The sequence below is a fragment of the Chinchilla lanigera genome, unplaced genomic scaffold, assembly GCF_000276665.1.
Source record: "Chinchilla lanigera isolate Chin_1 unplaced genomic scaffold, ChiLan1.0 scaffold00033, whole genome shotgun sequence".
Lineage (NCBI taxonomy): Eukaryota > Metazoa > Chordata > Mammalia > Rodentia > Chinchillidae > Chinchilla > Chinchilla lanigera.
In genome coordinates, this window is record NW_004955434.1 from 7727598 (window position 1) to 7743930 (window position 16333).

Sequence of the window (16333 nt, forward strand, 5' to 3'; positions counted from 1 at the left end):
CCAATACAAATCTTTAGTACCATCGAAAGGCAGCTCTAAATCACACAGATGTTTTGGTAATTAAACGCAAGGTAATACAATGAACACTAGCAGAGGAATATTTAGGCGAGTGTGTACCGCTATATAAGCTTTGAAAAGAGTACTTTATGATTTTTCCATAAAAATCATATCTTTTATAGTTTTATTTCTTCTGCTAAAAAAGGAAATATTCTTGAAAAAAGAAAAAAATCCTGCAATCATTTCAGATCTTTCATCCTTCACAAAACAAACCTCAAATATGAATCATTTAAGGGAAAATTAATATATATATAACTGATATAATGAGTTGATATTTTCAAATATTTTCAACTATTCCCTGTTCAATTATTTTATATATTTTAGTTTACCAATGAATATAATGAAAATGACACATCAATTTGCATACTGTATAACCTAAGTAATGCTACCTTTCATACATGATATAGAAAACCACAGGGTTTCCCTCACTCTCCCCAAAAAACCTAAATTATAGAATTTATCCTCTTAGTGTTAGCAACTATATTAACTATAATAAAACCTAAATCCAGTTGCTGAGGGTGTTTAATAGGTAGTAAAAAAATTAATGTTAAGGCAAGTGAAAGTGGCTTGAGAAGGTGAGGAGAAAAGGATGGGGTGAGAAAGATGGTATGTGCTATGGCTTGTGTCTAGATGTCCCCCTAAAGACTTATAGGTGGGGCTTTTTCAGAGGTGGCTGGATCTGGAGTGTGTGACCCTGGAACTGACTCACGATGCGATGCTACCTTCAAGGGCACTAGGATTAAGGGTTGAATGTTACTCAACCTAAGTAGCCCAGGTAAGATAAATGGGGCAGAAAGATACTGTTAAGGCCCCTTCTTTATTGTTTTTACTACCTTCTTGTGCCATCAACAGCTTCTCTGCAATCCCTGTCTCTATCTACCTTGCTTTGGAGCCAGCTGATTATGGACTGAAACCTCTACCAATGCTAAGCTGAAATACACTTTTCCTCCTTTAACTTTGAGTGTTGGGAATTTTGTCTCAGCAACAGGACAAATAACCAAGACATGATGGTAGCATGAGAGAGAGTGGACGAAACAGCGGAAAGCACACTTTTCCTGATTTTTAGTGTTCCTAGCCTTAGTAAATGCCAAGTATCTTCCTTCTCACTAAAAATGACTGTCTAGGTGGCCTTTATTACCAGTGCGCTAATATACTGACACCGTTTTTCTACCTCTTTTCTTTTTTTGGTAAAGATACAGTTATTTTTGTGATATTTCATAATTACTTTGTAATAACTATGACTTATAAAAGCAAGAGGAAATAAGGAAATCATTTAATCTAATTAACCCCTTATTTTATTAATAGGATATCTGAGATCTAGAGAAGCTATGATTTATTAGTGCTAATTCTCTTTTGTTTCTAAGTTATATAAACATGTTGATATGACTAAAAGACTTAGAAATATCATATTTGATATCATTAAAAGTAAGAGATAAGTAAACATAAGAAATCTTGAAAAACATAAAGAAGAAATTACAAAAAGAAACATTCTATTCAGAACAGCTAGTTACCAGTTCCAATGTTAGTAACAAATAGTGAATTAAAAATAAAGGGCTTTAAAACTGGATGACAGAAAAGGCACTAAATGATGAAAATATAAACACAAGTAATCACTACAAATATATAAGATGTGTGCAAAGTACTTACCAAGTATATATAGCATCTTGATGAAAACACATAAAATGAGAACTACTAACTTTTCATATTTTCTCCCAAATTTATCTCTGCTTTATTTTATGGTAAGAAAGAGTGTTTTCTTCATTCAAATGCTTAGCACCTTTGTATATGAACCTGCAGAAAATCAACCACTGCAACTTTGGCTTAAGGGATCATTTTTCCCTGAGGGTTAGTTGAGGTAAAAAAAGGGAAGTTTGGTTGACACACTTTGATTATATCAAATTCCATACAACTTTCTATGGTTATTTTTGATATCATTTCAACACATTAAAGTATCTTATGTGAAAATCCATACTAATGTTTAAAATTTTAAAAACTCATATATGTAGGTATGTCCCTAATATATTATTTGCCCATAGCTATAGAAAGAGTTAGAACAAGTATTTTTTTATATGAATCACCTGTATTAGTGCTTCCCAAAGTGTCTCTCTGGTAAAATGTAACATGGCTTTCATATAGCATGGGGGTAAATTTATTTTTTATTTAACCATTTAAGTACTGATTTTGATACATATTAAAATCATGGTTTTTGATACATAGTTTTTCTATCTTAGAAGTGAGATGTTTTAAAAGATATTAAGTGAACAATATTAAAAATGGATGTGAATATAGTAAAACCTAAACAACTAAGGTTTGGAAAATACTTCTCTACATAATGTAAGTTCCCTGTTGATGAGCTGACAAAAATACTACTACTAAAAGATGTGAACATTCTAAATAAACTATATTTTATTCTCTAATTTACTGACTGGCTTTTATAAAGTAGGCATGATACAAAGTATTTTAATAAATATCACTAAAGAAATTCTATGAAAATCAGCAATGTTGAGTAAAACTCACCTAACTGCCCATTACCAGTGAAAACCTCCTAATTCACTTAATTAGTAGATAAATGTAACATTCTGCACAGTACTTTGTATACTAAATTTTGAAAGCAGCCACGGTACTAACACTGTGTAACATGTTCTTGCTCCATCCTCATCTTTTATTTCTTTTCCCTCCACAGGGGTAAAATGTACAGTAGAAGCTACCAAGAAACTAAATTCAGAAAATAAAAACTCAAAATACTTACTGTTGCTGGGGAGGCTCGAGTCGTGTGTGTCACCGAGTGGCCAGAATTCTCCATGGAATTGCCAATCAGGTAGGTTCCTCCAGAGCTGCTGATGAGTTGTCCTCCGGTGACGCCCATTTGAATCCCACCAGTGCCCACCATACTGTGGGAGGAGACCACGGTAGTCACCTGTGCGGAACTCCCTTGAGTGTCAAAGTAATTCCCTCCAGTGTTTTGGCTGTACATCTGGGTTTCTGTGTAAGGATAAGTTGTTGTTCGGCTTTAGAAGAAGAAAAAAAGGAGAAATTCACTATCTTATTCACACCACCTGATAAATTTTCTTCAATATATCTAAAATACATCATTTAGCTTAGCCTTTGGAACATGGCAAATGTTGCATTTTTGTATGGAACTTCATCCCCCAAAATAGCCAAATTTCCTTTCCAAATTAAAGGCATATTCTTTTCATTAGTACTTCAACTTTAGGCTACGGTTAGGCTAACCCTAACCCTAACCCTCTACAGATGAGTACCTCTGGCACACAGACAACCTCAGGTCACTTCCCTCTAGGAACTCTTGCTGAACAACTGCTTCACTTCCTTCTACAACCTGCAAATTCAACCTTTAGAAAAGCTGAGATCTGCAATAATGGGGACTGACAGGCCAACCACTGCATTCTCAGGTGACTCACAAGAAGCATCTGTGGAAGTTTTGCTCTAAAAGGATGTTGAGATAAAACAAGTTTATTTATCTTTGGCCCAAAATCTTTTTCTAGTACCTCCCCTCCTTTCACACTCAAGCTTCTCCTTTACCATAGGGCTGTGTCCCCTATGTACATTCTCTCTTTCGCTTCCCACCAATGAGGTCAACCTTTTGTCCCTAGCTTTTCACTGAAACTGCTTTTAATAAGGTCGCTTGTGACCAAATCTAAATATCAACCGAAAAGGCTTCTGTCAGCCCTCATCTTTTCTAACCTCTCTGCAGTATGACACTGCTGACCATTCCATGTCGCCCTTTCCTTCTTTTTCTGTTCTTATTAAGCTTATTTGATAGCATTTTTTATTTTCAATTGGCTACAATCTACATTAAGATAGTTTTAAAATTTTTTATTAAAAACACAAGAAGGTAAACATACAGACATATAAAAACGTACAGTAATATAAAACACACTTGTCCCTTACAAATTCAAATACCAAATTAAAATTCCCAGTTCTTGTTATTCTCATTAACTCCATATTCTACAATTAGCTACTGCTAACAGTTTGGTGTGCGTGTTTTCAGCCATTTCCTGTTCTTACATTAAGAGCTCTCCCTCTTAACCATTCTGCTCCCTTAGTTTCTGTGGCATTTCATTTCTACTGTTTACATTTTTACCACTACCTCTCAGGAATCTTTTGTTGGCCTCCATTTTCTTGGCACTTTCTATGTGGTATTTTCTGAGCATTTCCTTTTTCTTTTTACTTTGAGTTAGATCACAGACTTTACCAAATACTATAGTATGTCATATGTGTACTTATACTAAGTAATCATAAAAGCTGGTATCTCTGCAAGCTTTACTTTCAAGTGACATTTTAAGAATTTTAAATCTGGGTTTCTGATTAACTCTGTTTAGAAAACCCTGATATGTAGGGGGCTCCACATATAAAAATCTAACATAAAATGTTATTCTTCTCTTTCTAGCTCTCCTTCTACACTCTTCTCTCAGCAGAACAGTATCGCCATCCTCGGATTTGGAAATTATTGATGATTCTACCCTCATTCAGAATGACAATTTGAATTGTCACCTTTACCTTTCAAATAAAATTCATAATTCTTCAATTTTCCTTTCCTTTCTCACACTTGCTGCCTTAATTCATAATGATCTCTTTTATAACTGCCTTCTAACTGTCCCCCTGCCCCATCAGGCTCTCTTCTGACCTACCTCCAACTCTGCTGCCAGAGGAATTTTCTAAAATGCAAATGTGAAAAGAATCTTCCAGTGATTCTCTCTTGCCTTCAAAATTTTCCTTTACCTTCAGAAAAAGTTCACAACCTTTAATACTTCTATAGGAGTAGCAGGGGCAGGTGCTTATATAATCTCACCTGTTACTAGACATGTTCTCAAAAAAAAAAAAAAAAAAAATCCTTTCTTCCTTAATACCACTTGACCATTTTGCTCATCTACTCAAAGTGGAGTTTTTCTCCTACCTCTCTGCTTTGCTACACATGACTTCCTCAGTATAGAAGACTGCATTTTACTTCCACTCCCTTCCTTGGTGCTAATCATCCCTACACTCTTAGTTTAAATTCCTTATCTCTGAACTATTTTCTGCACCTTTACCCTCCATAGCCACTCTTTATGGGACTATTAGGTTTTGTTTCCGTGCTGGCCTAACACGCTTGGTACTCCTGAAATTTCTACACATTCCCATGAAATCACATTTTATTCCTGTCTGTAATCGCAATACAATAGATTTGCTGATATATACTAAGCATATTAAATTAAAATATTCTATTTAAAGTATATTGGATGCAGTAACCAATTTCATAAAATTCTTTAACACAAATCCTTTGTTAACCCATAAGAAACTATGCTAAACTTTCCAACATGTTTCTGTATAATTTAACCTATTACAACACTTGTAATTTATAACATAAACTTTAGCAAGATAACCATGATTGGAAAATTTTCTAAACTAGGTAAAATTACTCCTTTCCAGGTACAAATTTCAGTTTGTGGTGATGACAGAAACAGCTCCACAGACAGCATTCTTTTTACAGAGAGAAAGTACTATTTAAAATATATATTCGAGGCTCAGTACCAAAAAAAAATTATTGTCCAACATTAATACATTTCTCATCTGGAAATCTCAATTATTTAGTAAAATAAAAGTCATACTGACTACAAATTTAGACAAAAGAGAAATTAGGTCATTTTAATTTATGTAAAATGAATATAACAGTGGCCCCACTTAACTGAAGATAAAATAACACAATAAGACATTGGTATTGGGGCTGGGGATTTAGCTCACCGGCAAAGCACCTGCCTGGCAAGCGCAAGGTCGTGAGTTCAGTTCCCGGTACCGGAGAAAAACCAAAAAAAAAAAAAAAAAAAAAAAAAAAAAAAAAGACACTGGTATTTAAGTATAGTCAAATAAATCCTACAAATACCTATAGAACAATAATTATTTTGAAAAACTCAGGATATGATGCTCGCTTTCTCTATAACAGCCTGAGCAGATAAGCATATCCTCTAGTAATAAGTAAACTTGGCAAATAAAAATATGCTAGCTCATGTTTACCAATCATTTACTAAGTAACTCATTTAAACTTCCTGACATCTCTTTGAGGTAGCTATTGCTATAATTCCTATTTCGTATACAAGATAAATAACTCTAATGTGGCTAGGTTAAGAACCTTTGTACCAAGCACACAGCTGAGGAATCATGAACTTGGAATCTAAACTTAACCATGCTCTCAACTGTTACATCACCTAATGAGGGCTTGACACTTTCTGTATGTCAATGATCTACAGGAGTAAGTACTAGAGACTAATCGTAACAGGTAACAGAGGGGCCGAACAACTTTCTGTTGCTATTTGGGATTTCCTTAAGTCTTAGCTCACTGTGTACTCTCACCCCATTACTCTGTTAACCAGAACAGGATCTGCTGATGCTGCACTTTCAATGGTAAAGAAGGACAGGTGGAAAAGGCAAGGCCATTTGGAGGACACTGCATTTACCATTACAAAACGTGAGCATGGTAGTTAATACTGCATCGTAAAAGAAACATCACTAGGGATTTAAATCACCCCATGTTTCAGGCATGTTCTCTTTATATAGTTAATTCTTTTTTTTTTTTTTTTTTTTTGTTTTTTTGGTTTTTCTCCGGTACCGGGAACCGAACTCACGACCTTGCACTTGCCAGGCAGGCGCTTTTGCTGCTGAGCTAAATCCCCAGCCCCTATATAGTTAATTCTTAATGAACAATAGTAATACAAATGCATCACAGATATAAAATCAATATCACCCTCTCAATCTGTATTAAAATCTAGTAGTAAAAACCAAGCCACTTTAATTTTCCATACTTCCTTCCAGTTGGGTATGACTCATGAGCTAGGAAATGACCAAAGAACAAAAGAAGAAAGAAAGCTAACGAAGACTGCCTAGACAGGCGTGGCAGCACACACCTGTAATCCCAGCACTTGGGAGGCTGAGGCAGGATGATCATTGCAACTTCGAGACCAGCCTGGGCTACAAAATGAGCTCAAAGCCAGCCTGCACTGCATAGTGAGACACTGTCTCAAAAAGACAAAAAAAAAAAAAAAAAAAAAAAGAATATGCTTTATCTATAAAATATCACCATTATTCCACTGCTCAATCATGACCCATGGGGCTGTGAAAAAGGCTTGGCTACACTGCACAAACATACACTGGAGTAAGATGAGCAATTTCTAAGGGGTAAAGAAAGGACAGAATCATTTTAGAAAGAAGTGTCATGAATTGTCTGAATTTGGTTCTCACAAAAATATACTTGCAATGGCAAACAGAGGAGACTTTCAAACACTGGGTTAATAACAGAGTCAGAGAAAGCATCATGATATCCTTAGTCACTGTTCTTTCAAATCAATAAAGCAAGCATTAATCCATTTGTTGGAGTCCCAAAAGCCAGGCACAAGCAACTCCTAAATACTTTGTCGATGTCTACATACTTTAAGATCCTTAGTAAAATAGAACTAGTGTAAAAGGGAAGGGGGCCAAGAGGGAGGGAGGAATGGGGGAGCAAACGCGAAGAATAAAGAATTAAGATGTTATGTATATGCACCAATTCCCCAAGAGGAATGTAATCAAGATGTACTGCAAATGTGTACTAATAAAAAATATAAAATTAAAAAATACTGTGGAATTTTTAAACAGAAGAGACAATAAACCACCAAAAAAAGTTCTTTCTTAGGTACTAGAAATATGACTCTTTTAATTCTGATACTTCCAATCAGCTTGTTTTTCATATTGTATACACTAAATACATCCTTCACATGAGATGTTGCTTGCACACTATTTTCCCCAGAAATTTCTAAAACATATGTTGCAGAAAAATTACTCAATTTTTGGCATATAAGATTGCAAGCAGCTATTTCAAGGCTGTACATTCCTGAAATAGCTAAATTCCCAAGCAATTTTGTACAGACTTAAAAGATGCTGCTGTGTTCATTTTGCTTTTTCTGTATTGATTGCCACAGACTACATCATGAAAATCATGTGTCATATTATTTCTAAACTAGGAGAAATCTTCTCATTGCTCTCTGCATGTATCCAGTAATGAATGTAAATACTCAGATATATGTATACTTGCTGACAAAAGCTTCTTCAGGCCTGACACTATGATAAGATTTTTGTAAATGTTAGGACTCTGATCCATTTAATTCGGCAGTTGTGCTGTTGCATCCTCCATCATCCCCTCACATATAGTTTGACTAAGCATGACCCTGAATATTATATGCTTACTTATTCACTAGAATATTATGCCAATTTACCTTAGCTGTAAACAATTTTTCTGTTTTCTTTAGCCTCTAGTGTGTTATCCAGAAATGCAAATATACAATATTTCTTAATTATATGTTTTGTATTTTATCAAAGTTCTGAACATCCTCCCACCAATGAACTTGTAACTATACAATCAAGCAATAGCATGAATGATAAATTAAGAAAATAGCTTGTACATGTCACACAATAAATTAAATTATGGTGAGAGAATACTGTAACAGTGATTATTATTTTTTCATCAGTACAATGTTTTACTGTGTTCAGACTGCTCTATATGAATTACTTTAACAAGTATTTACTCAGCATCTATTTTGGCACCAAGAAAAACAGTAACAAAACAAACATGGCCTCTACTTTCACAAGGGTTATATAACTTAAGGGGTAATTACATAAATATAAGAAAGGAAATAAGACATTTAGAACTTTTTTAGGTGACATAAAACAAAAAATAAAACACTAATGCCAAATAAACGAGGAAATGGTAGATTTGCAGTTAAGGAGAGTTAACCCTGAAGGATAAACATTTAGGTTGAGATTGAATGAAATGGATTCATTGCTACAGAAAATCAGACGACCGTATCTGGAAAGTTGTGGAAAAACACTCTTAACACAAGGAAAAGTCATAAGACAGAAAGAGTCTTGGTATTTAAGAAAATAATGAGCATTCTGGATATAACACATGAGAAGGCCATTAGAAGTAAATGAGGTTAAAAGATCAGCAGGTAAATAGTAAACAGGCAGGGAGTGTAAACAAATGTTGTTAAACAGGAGAAGATCATGAAATCAATTTTAACAGGTTACCACAGCATTTAAAAAGACCAGAATAGATTACAAAAGATCAGGTCATATTACACCAAGCAAAAGTAAGAAATATTTTGAGGATTTTTGTTTATATTACAAAGAATGAGTATATACATGTGTGCATTTATCTAAGCATAAAATGTATGTCTAACTTCCTTGCTGGTAGATTTAAAAGCCTAAAAGTTACTGTTATAGAATACGGTAAGAAGTTTGGGTTTTGTTTTAGGCGGGGACAGGGTACTGACATAGTTGGATGGGGGAAGCAGGAGAATGCTCTAACTAGAGAAAAAACTTCACTGCAGGCAGAGGCACAGAGGCAGTGGCATGCCAGTAAAAAGGGAGTGGAAACCTAGGCCTCACACTGCTGTGGGTCATGTAATATGATTCTGTGACTTGTTCATTTGATATAATTATAAGAAATGAACTTACGGGCAAGTGCTTATATCGATGGCAATATATATCTGATTGGACCGGGCTGAGGAAGTAAGCAAACGCAAGCAGCATGAACACATTGTTAAATATCTTTAGAAACTATGAAAGCATATGAGGAGCATTCTGGAACCATGGAAACTTGTGAAGACATGGGGAGTAAGTGAATCACCCAGGCTGGGAACTATTATCCCACTTTACTGATGAGGGTAAATGCTTGGTCTGAGGGTAACACTCACAGGATAATGATGAAGAAAGCCTGGAGCTCAGGTCTGGGTATCCCCCAGTCCTGTGTTCCTTCTGTTGGGTTATGCTACCTTTATTTGTATTTACAAAAAGATAAATGTACACACTGCCAAACTGGATTTAAAAGGGAATGGCAAGTTAAAATTTTCTTAAATATCGTATATGATTAAGAAAAGGAAGCATTTCATTTCTTAGCAAAGTAAAACCTGGCCCTACAGTTCTGCTTTTGTTTTCCCTTCGAAACTTGGATGAGAAACTACTCTTTAGTTTTTTGAGAAATCTAATAAAGACTTTTTGTCTTGCTATAGAATTTTCTTATGCCTTCATAAAATTTCCCGTAAACCTATGCTCCTTGCTACAAAACTCATCTACCAATTAGACAGAATAATTCAACTAAGATTCAAATAGTACAAAAAAGAAGAGTTAGTATTCTTCCCACTATTTAACTGCTTTGTAAATTACTGTCAGTATTCAGGATGGCATAAATTCTTTTCCAATTAAATTTAATTATTAACCTTTAAATATAAGATAGATAAGAAAGTGAAACATGCTCCAGTTAAACAGCAACCCAGAAGACAAAGCAGAGTTTGTTCCTCCTCTACCCACTTTATCCAGCCGCCTTAGACAGCCACCACTGAGGCTTTCAGTCTACCCCAGAACTTAGGACATAGCCAGACAACCAATAATTAATTGACTTAGTCAACAGATCACTGTTAAGCATGTATCAGCCACTGCACTGTATAACACACACATATATACAGTACTGAATAAAATTAATATAATCATTCCCCACACAGGATTTTAATTTCATTAATTCAAAGGAATTACTAATACTTTACATATTTATTGAAGAATTTTAATTTTGTGATTTATGGCCAGAAATACCTATTTTCTATATACCTGCTTAAAATTTTAGTTCCTCTTTATTACATTGAAGAGTCACTGGGTCATTATAACGGATATACTTCTAGGAATTTTTATTACACTGCATCTCAAACTCATTCCTGTTCGTACAACTGATCAAAAATTGTGAATGTAGAGAGGAGGTAAATCTCACTTTAAATATAACACACATTAAGTCCAGATACTGTCTGTCCCAATCCTCCATGCAAACAAGCCAAAGGAAATTAGTTTAGGGGTTTAAGTAAACATATGCTTTGGTCCTAAATCAGGAACTCCCAGCACAAAGCAATGGGAATGATGCTATGGTGTGGGAGTCACCTCCACCTTCCAGTGGAGGTGGAAGTAGGATCAAGAGCCAAAGTCAGTCTCCAGAGGCAGCAATGATGAATAGAGAGGCATGTGGTCCTTAATGGAATACCACTGGATATGAGGCTGTTCCTTAACAGACTACCTCTGTGACGAGGTTTTCTCTACTGTCTAGCTGCTGCCTAATCTCACTTGTGCCTGTATATTTCCAGCCTGATTCTCCAGATTTCTTGGAAAGTCTGTGTGTCACAAAAAAACATTCAAAAAATTCTTTTTCTTAAGTGACCCAAAGTTTCTGGTGCTTGCAACCAAGAACCTTTGCCTTAGTTTCCCATTATGAACTTTCTATATGAGTCATCAAACTCCCAGGTAGAATAGTTGCATTATTTAGAATCTTTAACGCATTTTATTCATGGGGCTAATCATCTCTGGCTGGTTACTACAAATTATTTATTTGAGTTTCAACACAGATCTTCAGTTGAGCACTCCAAGTCAGACTAATGGAAGAAGATATACTACCAGAAAGGTGATACATCTATTGAGTGAGACAACAAAAGGAAAACAGAACTTCAGCAAGAAATTCAAGTTACTTACATTTAATTTGAATAAACTAAGAATAAAAAGCAGATTAAATATAAAGGGACATATACTACTGAATGCTACTAATAAGTCATATGCATTCATTTAAATTCAGAAGACATTTCTGCTAACTTTAACTGCTCTAACAAGTACAAAATAAAAGTGTTTACTAAGATGTGGCTATGCCTAGTAGAAGTACAATAAAATGAATGCTAACACCCAATACTATGTGCAACAACTGAGTTTCAGTGATCCTATGTAGTATTTCATAACTAAATATGTTGGTAATGTATCGAGTATTGGAAAAATAACGTAAGAATTATACCATCCTATGATCCTTAGTAATTTCATGTTCATACTTTACTTTGTATTTACATTCTTTTACACAGTACAGCAGTGTTTCTCATAATGAGAATCATCTGCAGACTTTATTAACCTGTGTTTTATCCTTAAAGTTCCTGGATATCAAAAGTTAACATTTCTAACAGTTTCTTAAGTAATGTCAGTGTTATTTATCTGAAGGAAACACTTCTGAGAATCGTTGTGCCAGAAAGTATTAAAAATGTAAGTCACTGGAATGACAGAAAAAAAAGTATTCTTCATAACTATTATTTTTTTTAGACTACTCGAGTTTTAAATGTTAAAGTCCACTATTTCAAAATGAGTTTTACATTCTGTAGCAGCTTCCTATGACATTACTAAATTCGCATTGCTGTAACGGTTTTTGAAATATATAAAGACATAGGTTAGTAAGTATGTGTATGGGTTACATACTTGAGAAATATTTGTTGTATGTATATGGGTTACTCCTCCTAACGAAGGAGGTCAGAGAAGTGAAAATAAACTTAAATCAACTTTTGCAGAAATGGCATTGCCAAACATTTAAACCAATGTCACTGATATAAATTTATAAATAGTCAAGAGAATGACTGATAGTCATACTAAGAATTATGAAAGAAATGTGATCTCTGTTAAAGAACACTAAAAAAAATCTACATAAATATGATTTTGGACCTTAGGTCACTAGCAAGAAAACTTATTTGGCCAATAATAAGACTGAGAAGGAGTTGGTAATGTAAGAGGAAAACGAACATGGAGCCAGAAACACCCCCAAAAAGAGAGTGATTCCAGGATAGGGTAAGTGATTGATTGCTAGAGATTAAATATATTTAATATAGAAGAACATCTATTAGATTTAACAACTGGAGGCTACCCATGACCTTGATAAGATCAACTTCACTGCAATGTGGAAAACAAAGTCAGCTTGGAAACAGCTAAAGTGTATATGGCCCATTCTAAGAGGTTTTAATATGAAGAAAAGAGAAACAAAGTACTTTTTAGAGATGGGTTCTGTCAAGTGGTACTTTATTTTAGTAAATGAAAACAACTAAAAGGACATATGTCATAGCTGAAGCCAAGAAGGGTATTGAGCCCAGGCCAACAGACAGTATACCTACACCCAAAGTTAAGCACGCTACTAAACTGAAGGTAATTTGAAGCCTCGGAACATTGCCTAAGGTAAATGTATTTAAACTGAGTACTTTCTGAGATCTAGACTGCTGGCAATGTCCTCTTTACAACCTTTTGACCATCATAAAGCTCAGTTTTTGTGAAACAGTCTTAGATTTTATTTAAGCAGGGGGTTTTATTCTCTTTCTGAAGCATAATACTATGATTCTTGACCTTTAAAAATTCATGCTCCCAACAAGTATTTCTCAATCTTGCTTCCAAATACTTCATTTTATTTTTTATTTTTATTAGGACATGCTTGAGGTGCATAATGATTACAGTCATCATGGCCAAATATTTGTTCTAGAGGAGATTTTATCAAGCTTTACTTTTACAGTATGTTTTGTAAAAACAGCTGTCCTAAAAGTGAATACTTTTTTCAGACATTACAAATTACCTCCACTTCCATTACCTCCTTTCCTTCTTGAACCTCACCTGGTAATTAACTAAAACTTTTAGCTATTACTCCCCATTTTACAGATTAGGAAATATACATGCAACTGTGTTATTTGCCTAAGATTATACCATTAAGTGAGACATTATACATAAATATAGGTTTATGAAGTCCGTTTAAGTAAATTAATACCACAACTTGGTCCTAAACTTAAAAACAGCATATGTGGATTGCTTTCCTTTCCTCCTTTCCTATTTGGGGAGAAGAGGAGAAAAAGTAAGTTTCTAAATTCTTTACTACATTATGTAGAAGTATTCTACATGTCAATCTACTGGACATGAAACTATCACAGTGCAAATTGCCCTTAATGTGGCATAATTTGGTCTACTAATGGATAATAATAAAAAGGCATATAGATAAGGCAGTACAATAATTACTCTTTTGGAAGTTACTTAACCAAAACAACTAATATTGAAAAATTATTAATTATAGACTTTTCTGGTTTTTCAGCTATCCAAATATTATCCATTGAATTACATCCCCCCATCCAAGAACATTTTATAGTCACAAAATAAACTTATTTAGGAAAATTATTGCACCTTTCTGGGCCTCAATTTATTTACCTGTAAAATGAAAGGATTGGAATAAATGGTCTCCACCACCTTCTCAACATGTTCTGAGAAGGTATTATTGAATACCTTTCAACTTTGTGAAAGATATGAATTTGTATGAGATTGACAAAAGAGACCTTTCTCTAACTGTAGAGACTTCCACATTCTCTTCCACAGAAAGACAGTTTTTTCTCCAAAAGGACTTCCTATATAAGCAGCCATAAAACTACTGAATCAGAATGTCAAATGGATTCAAAACCTAGCTCCAAGCCCTATTAGAATGTATATGAGGAGAAGCAGCAATGCACAAACTATACATTCCATCTCAATTATAAAAATCCCATACAAGTTCTTTGAAGTACAGGGCATTTCAAAGACAACCTGAACCAAAGAAACTGTGAAAAGGCTCACCAAATATTATTACAGCAGATACCAACACATTTTTCACTTTAAAACTTTGATCGTCTCTAGACTTTTGGAAAGCTTCAACTAATCATTTATAAGATAAAGATTTCTTCATTTGGCAACTACATAGCATGATGTCAGTATGTCCACCTTGACTAATGTGATGTAACAGCGACAGGGAAAAATCTGAATAAAAAAAAGAGTGCAAGACAGAAGAAAAATCGTTTTTAAAACCTGATTTATTAGCTATACCAACAAATTTTAATTCAAATGGACTCTCTATATACCGTGTGATATTTTGCAGATGGTTTAACCACAGTGTTTTGAATGATTAGGATCATTTACAAAGAACTTGTAGAAATGGGGGCTATTATGATCTCAATTTGGGAAAGAGCTTGTTGGAAAAACTATTCCAAGAAAAAAAAAAAAAAAAAACAAATAGTGTGCATGGATTCCTACAGAAGCAAGGAAAAAATAAACAGGAGCAAAAGTGAATTAAGTTATTTCCTCTCTTGCTCAAAAGTGAAGAGCCACTGGGATGAGGGAAAAAAGAAAAGAAAGAAGGGGAAAATTACGTATATATGTATACACAGGAGAGCTAACATAGTTGTACTACTGACTTCTATCGCTTTGTTGAAAGGAACAGTTAATGATTAATTATTTGATCAATCTTACATGTCTATGTTTGTTTTCCTGAGTAACCACTTAGAAGAAATCAGTATGTAATACAACAACCATTGTTAATTTCCTATCACCTTGTCTGAATTTCAGTATTGTTTGTATTGTTCTTGTGTTATTTTGTAAATGTGTGTTTAATATGTTTTCATTCTTTTATTATTAAAATATAAAAAAGTTACTTCCTCTCTTGAGTAAAAAGCTATTCTCTTTCCAAACCCAGCACTGTAAAGCAGTCACAATCACTCAACTGAAATATATGCTCACTCACTAATCCACAATGTTGTCTGTTGTGCTCACATTAATTGTCAATATTCACTGTGAGAACTAGGTAAACACTTTAGTGTCATCAAATGATAATTATTACACATTCTCATAAGTGATGATACACATCTATAAGGGCTGTCATCACATTTAGATAAGACCTTGTGCATTATGGTCATACAAGTTAAGAACGCTGGTGACGAGTATCAGTGAAGTAGAATTTACTAAGAATGCACAAGTTGTAAGGTCTTAACTCTGGGTGCTTGAAAGTTCATGACAAAGATCAGAGTCCCCATCTTCTGGGAACACAATTAGCAAAAAGCACTTACACAGAACAGGAATCTAACTGTGATCCAAGTCAGGGATCAAATACTAGCTGTCCATTAATTCAGTGCGTAGAAAATGGACTAGTCTTTCTTAACACACATGGAAGTATATCAAAGAGAGACTACAAACACTAGTGTAGTGTTCTAGAATGAACACTAGAGATAAAAAATATATGTAGTCAAATAGTACCACCACAAAATTACAGAAAAAATATAAAAGCTTTAGCTGAAGAAATTACTTTTGGTTAAGTTTAAGAAAAAATACTCACAGTTCTCTAACCACTACAATTTTGAACACAATTCATGGCAATACAATGATACTTCCTATTAAGTATGAAAGTGATGCTACACAGCCTCTATTCAAAAATTACACTTGATAGTAATGGAAGTTCTTTAAAACCTCATCCCCCTCTTGACCAAGGGTATGCATTTGTGACATGACTGCAGGAGTTGATGATCTAATCTGGTTCCATACAGACCATATCAAAGCTAACTGGACTTTGTGGCAGATGAGCTCATGATCTAGACCTCCTCAGTCTAAGCAACTGAGCTAGTGAGTTAAAGAAAATACACACTGG

The 16333-nt window shown here is 34.4% G+C and overlaps 1 protein-coding gene across 7 annotated transcripts in view; it reads right to left on the minus strand.

Moving 5' to 3' along the window:
• Positions 1-16333, minus strand: part of Rfx3 (regulatory factor X, 3 (influences HLA class II expression)) — a 274694-nt gene that overhangs the window by 92235 nt on the left and 166126 nt on the right. For all 7 annotated transcript variants that reach the window (XM_013516360.1, XM_005388617.2, XM_013516355.1 and 4 more), the window contains one exon: positions 2807-3065. In XM_013516360.1, coding sequence (XP_013371814.1) covers positions 2807-3065 — 259 coding nt within the window. The remainder of the gene's footprint in view (positions 1-2806; positions 3066-16333) is intronic.